This window comes from Aegilops tauschii, chromosome 3 (assembly GCF_002575655.3).
Source record: "Aegilops tauschii subsp. strangulata cultivar AL8/78 chromosome 3, Aet v6.0, whole genome shotgun sequence".
Taxonomy (NCBI): domain Eukaryota; kingdom Viridiplantae; phylum Streptophyta; class Magnoliopsida; order Poales; family Poaceae; genus Aegilops; species Aegilops tauschii.
Genome location: NC_053037.3, coordinates 179,313,066 through 179,318,791, shown reverse-complemented (window position 1 = coordinate 179,318,791; position 5,726 = coordinate 179,313,066). Strand labels below are relative to the sequence as shown.

General features: G+C 51.2%; 1 protein-coding gene across 1 annotated transcript; it reads right to left on the bottom strand.

The window, feature by feature from the left end:
- Window positions 1-1,647: 1,647 nt before the first annotated feature.
- LOC109777584 (tonoplast dicarboxylate transporter) lies at window positions 1,648-4,205 on the bottom strand. Its single transcript, XM_020336199.4, has 6 exons — window positions 3,681-4,205; window positions 3,104-3,596; window positions 2,902-2,945; window positions 2,712-2,807; window positions 2,105-2,615; window positions 1,648-1,993 (listed from the first exon to the last, which is right to left on the bottom strand). The coding sequence occupies exons 1-6, from the start codon at window positions 4,122-4,124 to the stop codon at window positions 1,959-1,961; spliced, it is 1,623 nt and encodes a 540-aa protein (XP_020191788.1). The 5' UTR covers window positions 4,125-4,205; the 3' UTR covers window positions 1,648-1,958.
- Window positions 4,206-5,726: the final 1,521 nt, after the last annotated feature.

Below are 5,726 nucleotides of genomic sequence, written 5' to 3'. Positions count from 1 at the left end.
TATGTATCATTGCCACTAAGGATAAAAAGACGAGATCTATATCTACCGCCATATAGATAAACGGATCTTGTCTACATCATGTCATCGTTCTTATTGCATTACTCCGTTTTTCTATGAACTTAATACACTAGATGCATGCTGGATAGCGATTGATGTGTGGAGTAATAGTAGTAGATGCAGGCAGGGGTCGGTCTACTAATCTTGGACGTGATGCCTATGTAATGATCATTTTCTGGATATCGTCATGATTATTTAAAGTTCTATCAATTGCCCAACAGTAATTTCTTTACCCACCGTTTGCTATTTTTCTCGAGAGAAGCCACTAGTGAAACCTACGGCCCCCGGGTCTTATTTCTCATATATTTGCCTTGCGATCTACTTTTCCTTTGCGTTTTCATTCAGATCTATTAAACTAAAAAATACAAAAATATCTTGCTACATTTTTATTTATTTACGATCTATTATTTCAATCTATTACAATTTACCTCACGTTCGTTTGTCTATCTTGAGGCGCCGTACCCCGGAAGGGATTGACAACCCCTTTAACACGTCGGGTTGCGAGGTGTTGTTATTTGTGTGCAGGTGCTACTTACGTTGTGATTGCTTGGTTCTTCTACTGGTTCGATACTTTAGTTTCATAACTGAGGAAAATTCTTACCGTTGTTGTACTACATCATCCTCTCCTCTTGGGGGAAACACCGACGTAGTTCCAGTGAACAACTACCACCGGGATGGCCAGCAGTGATATGGTGGCCGTCGTGTCCAGAGTGGACCATGGCGGTGGAGAAGGCGGTGGCCGCCGCAGCCGGAGCGGCCTACGACGGGGATAGGGGGAGAGCTGCAGGGCTAGATAATGTCAAGTTGTCAACTAGTGTCCCGTGGGCGTTGTTCACGTAGGAATTGTTACGTAGGTGTAACATTTCTCTTAGTGCAAATGGTCTGACATCTTTTTTGAGAAAGTATGCTTGTATTCAAATCACGACATAATATAAAGTTCTTAACCCGACCAAGCACACCTAACGCACGCATTAAAAACTAGAATAACAGAGAGCATCCTAAAACAACCAGCAAAATGCAAAGACTTCTTAAGCTCTGTGTCATCATCCCTGAACTTTGCGAGGAGACCCCTACAACATAATATATGGCATTCAGACACAAGCAGGTCCTGATATTCAATAACGGCATAATCACTGCCATGCTGCTCCCCCACTTCTTCTCTCCGGCACCGAAAAAACAAGGGCACGCATGTGCATCAAACACGCTTGCACCAGCCTTCGCCGTCTTGTGGTTTTCAATACCACTATATGCGCCCTTTCCAGGTGGAAAAAAAATAGGATCCGGCTTCGGCGCCACAGCCGGACCAACCACCCAAGCAAAGCAGGACATCCCTTCGGCAGCAGCACAAAGAAGAAGGAAGAACAACAACAGAAAATCATACCGACGAGGAAGAAGAATCTTCGTCTCCACGCAATCACCACCCATCCAAAGACATCTAAGAAATATAATTCAGTACACATTCCCGACCCCTCTCCTAGGTGATCCATACAAAATGTTGAAACTTGCGTGGGATCGGAACCGTGTACAACCACATGAGGAAATGTACAGAGTTCCAATCCAGTGTACAGGAGGCACCATTCAAAAAACACATGAGGCAATGGTGTTTGTTATACATAGTGTGTACTGTATACTCCTTCTGTCCCAAAATAAAATAAATGTCTCAACTTTGTACTAATTTTATTACAAAGTTGTACTAAACTTAAGACATTTATTTTGGGACAGAGGGAGTACAGTATAGTAGTACAACCTAAACATCCTACTGCATAATCTGTTGTCTAAAATGTACAGGAGAAGTCCTTCCCCCTCTCATAGCAATAGGCCGAGCTCCTGTTCTTTCAAGGCAGAGGATAACCAATTCTACAATTTGAAATGCGCAGAGCACTTGAATTTTGCTCGAGTTCCTACAACTTCTGATCCATGCCAAAAACCACAGAACCTGCACAAGACAATAAGAAAAAGGGGGGCAAGTAGTAAGGACAGGAGCATCGGCAGTACTGTCATGGTCAGTGTTAATGGTAGGGCAAGGACTGCAAGTTAATTTAGATACCTAGCGTTGGCAGTAGGACGGCGAGAGTTGCAACGCCCACCACTTTGATCGGTATTCCGGTGAGCACCATGTCCTTGATGGTGATGTAGCCGGTGCCGAACCCGACGACGTTGGGCGGCGAGGCGGTGGGCAGCAGGTACGACAGCTGCGCGCCGACCGTGCCGGGGACCATGAGCAGCAGCGGGTGCACGCCGATGGTCTTTCCCAGCTCCGCCAGCAGCGGCAGGACCAGGGTGGTGGCCGCGTCGTCGGACGTGAACTCCGTGATGGCGGCGCTGAAGACGCACGCCACGGGCGCGATCACCAGCGGCGGCGCGCCCCTCAGGAAGCCCAGCCCCTCCGAGAGTATGTCCGTCAGGCCGCTCGCCTTGAAGCCCTCGGCGATGGCGAAGCCCGCGCCGAGGAGGAGGATGATGTTCCACTGCAGCTTCCGGCACTTGCCCCAGTCCATGAGCTTCTCGCCGCCGCCCTTGCCGTTGGGGATTATGAAGAGCAGAGTCGTCATCATGATCTGCATTAGTAAGTCGATACGACATATCCAGTGAGCTCGTGCGGCAGATTTGTCTGTTCAAAAGCTGCGTGCGGTATCATGCATCGGTGCTCTTACGGTGACTGTTCCATCCCCAACTTTCCCGTGGAAGAGGACTCCCCACCCAGGTATGTCGTTTGTCAGGCTCCTCGTCATCCACAGCACAATTAGGCCCTGCAAGAACTCATTTTTCACTTCGTTTATATTTGCTCAATAAGCCAAACAGAATGGATACAACTTTGTAGTGGCTGAGAATGTAGAAACATACCCCAAAAATGGCTAGAACCATCTTCTCTGCAAAAGCCATTGGACCTGCGGATAAGAAAGCAGAACAGCCATCAGATAACAGGTTAATAATCAGTTTAACACTGACCAGAAAGCCAAAGAGTTGACCACTGACCAAAGCATGTTGGTCCTGAAGCGAAGCAACATGGTTTGACCAAGCTAGAAAAGAAAGAGAGAGCACGTACCAAGCAAGCTGAGCTCCCTCCTGAGATGGGTCCTGTCGAGGTAAGCCGAAAGCGCTCTTCCGGTGTTGCTGGAGCAGTACATGAGGCAGAGCGTGACCCAGAGCGCCGCGAACAGGACAAGCGCGACGGGGAAGCCGAAGGACATCCAGGAGCTAAAGGTGATGGGCCGCTGCTCGGGGAAGTAGGTCGACCACATCCCCACCAGGATGATGTTGGCGCCCGTGCCCGTCAGCGTCGACATCCCGCCGATGGTGGACGCGTACATGACGCCGAGCACCACCGCCTTGGAGAACCGCCGGACCTCGTGCGCGTCGGCGGACGAGGACGCCGCCTGGCCGCGCGGGAACCGCTGCAGGATCCCCGTCGCCACCGGCATCATCATGACGGTGCAGGGCGTGTTGTGGATCCACATGCTGATGAACATGGTGGTGCCGCAGATGCCCAGCAGCAGCAGCGGCGGCCTCACCGGGTCCCCGCAGAAGAGCGACGTGATCTGCATGCGCGTTATACAACCTTTATTATTAGTTCGTTTTTCTTCAAGTAATCGTTCGTTCGACGATCGATCGAGCGTGCGTACGTTGAGGGCGAGGCGGCGGTGGATGTTGTAGTGCTCGATGGCGAGCGCGAGGATGAAGCTACCGAGGACAAGGGAGATGACGTCGTCCATGTAGGCCTTGGCGACGGCGTCCGACGAGGAGATGCCGAACGCGGGGAAGAGGAACAGCGGCGCCATGGACGCCACGCCGAGCGGCACGGCGTCGGTGAGCCACCAGATGAACACCCACGCCAGCGCGCCCAGCATGTTGCGCGCCGCGCCGCGCCCGTGGCCGAAGTCCACAAACGCGCAGATCAGCGCCGACGCCAGCGGCCCCGCCGCGATCGCGAGGTACTTGTTGGCGAGCAGCGAGCTGAGGGCCGAGCACGAGCGCCCGTCCGCCCTGCCGTCGTCATGCAGAGGCAGCAGCGGCGTCGACACGTCCTCCATCGAGCTCTCCCACTGCTGGCTGCACCGCGGATCCATGCGCCGACCGATCGCTCGATGGAGATGCACTTTCGCGTTCTCGGTCGGTTCGGTTGCTTGCCGCCTCTTGATGTCCAAAAAGGTTTGAGAAGTCTTTCTTATAGGCGCGGCGCGGCGCGGGAACACAACTCAACTCTGTTCGGACAACTCAAATGTTGTTATCACGCACAGTGCTGGTTTACACGTAGTCAAAATGGCGAGTAGTAACTGTGATTACGCCTCATACAAGGCGCCACGTCAGACACAATATTGAAGTGACGGTACCCCTGGCGCCTAGCAAGAGCAGTGTCCAAGTGGGATGTTTCTGCTGCGATGACGCGTCATGCAAGGCGCCACGTCAGATGCAAGTTACTGGGACGGGCTGAGCTTTTTTGCTGGCGCCTATCCAGAACCGCTACCAGTTGGACTAGTTAAGAGATCGGTTACTGTGTGGCAATGATGAGGACCGAGCACGCAGTCGATTTGGCGTCCAGATAAGCACGATCGGGCGTGAGGCGACGGATAAGACTCGAACCAAGTGAGGCGGCCTTTTTGTTAACCAGCCCTTGATGGCCTCAGGAGCTAGCGGCGGTTGGTGCACGAGGCGACCAGCCGGCGCCCGGCCTTGCCGTCCTGACGGCGACCAGCCGACAAGTTGCTCCACTGTGCGGTGAGATCTTATCCGGACATGTCAACGTTCACGATCGATACGACCATTTTTAATCCCCGTCTTCTTATGCATGTTGTAGCATTCCGCGCATGCTATGACGTAGGTTCCGTGTGGTGTGTTTTGGATTACTAGTAAATACGCACCTGCAACGCACGTGTAATCTTGGATTTGTTTTTATTATTTCAGTTAGCAGTCATATATTTATGTTATGACAACTATAATAAGCTTATATGAAAATATTAAGACCAAAATAGGATGCCAAGAATTTCATGGTCATAAAACAGTTAGTTATTATTTCTTAATCATGGAATCTTTTTAACCCTGGATTTAAACATGTATTTGAAAATAGACGGATTAGTACCTGATACAAAGCAGTGAAAACGAAATATAACATCCATGTCGCGTCCTATCACCAAGGTGTGAGATGCAAGTGCATGTACTGCATCATCAATTTGTTAGTTCCATCTTCCAAAAAGAAGACCCTAATTACAATTTTTTAAGGGAAAGAGGCTAATTCCTGCTCAAAAGGTGCGGTTCCTTGCCTAAGGCCTATTCGCATTGATTGATCATCGGCCCAAGGCCTATTCCACTAAAGCCTAAACGCAAATAACGCATCGTCTTATCTTCTTCCTTCAGACACAGAACAACCTTTGGAGCTCTAATGGTGGCTCCAATGGCTTGGATTTAGGGAAGGAGTGCTCATTCATATACCTCGTAGGGGGTCCCAGGGCAGCGGCCCTGGTGAGCGTTGAAAGGTGCGACGATGTCGAGTTCGTGGCGTCTACGCGAGGAGTACGTAGATCAGCCAGGACGGCGATGGCGTTAAGGCCGTGGACTATCAGTCGCCGCGTCCAGGCGGTGGATCCGACCGGTGAGGCGGCTCGTGGAATCAAAGTGAGGGGAGTGGCAACGTTGGCCAGCCTGGATGCTACCGGCGAGGTGTGTCGCGGCCC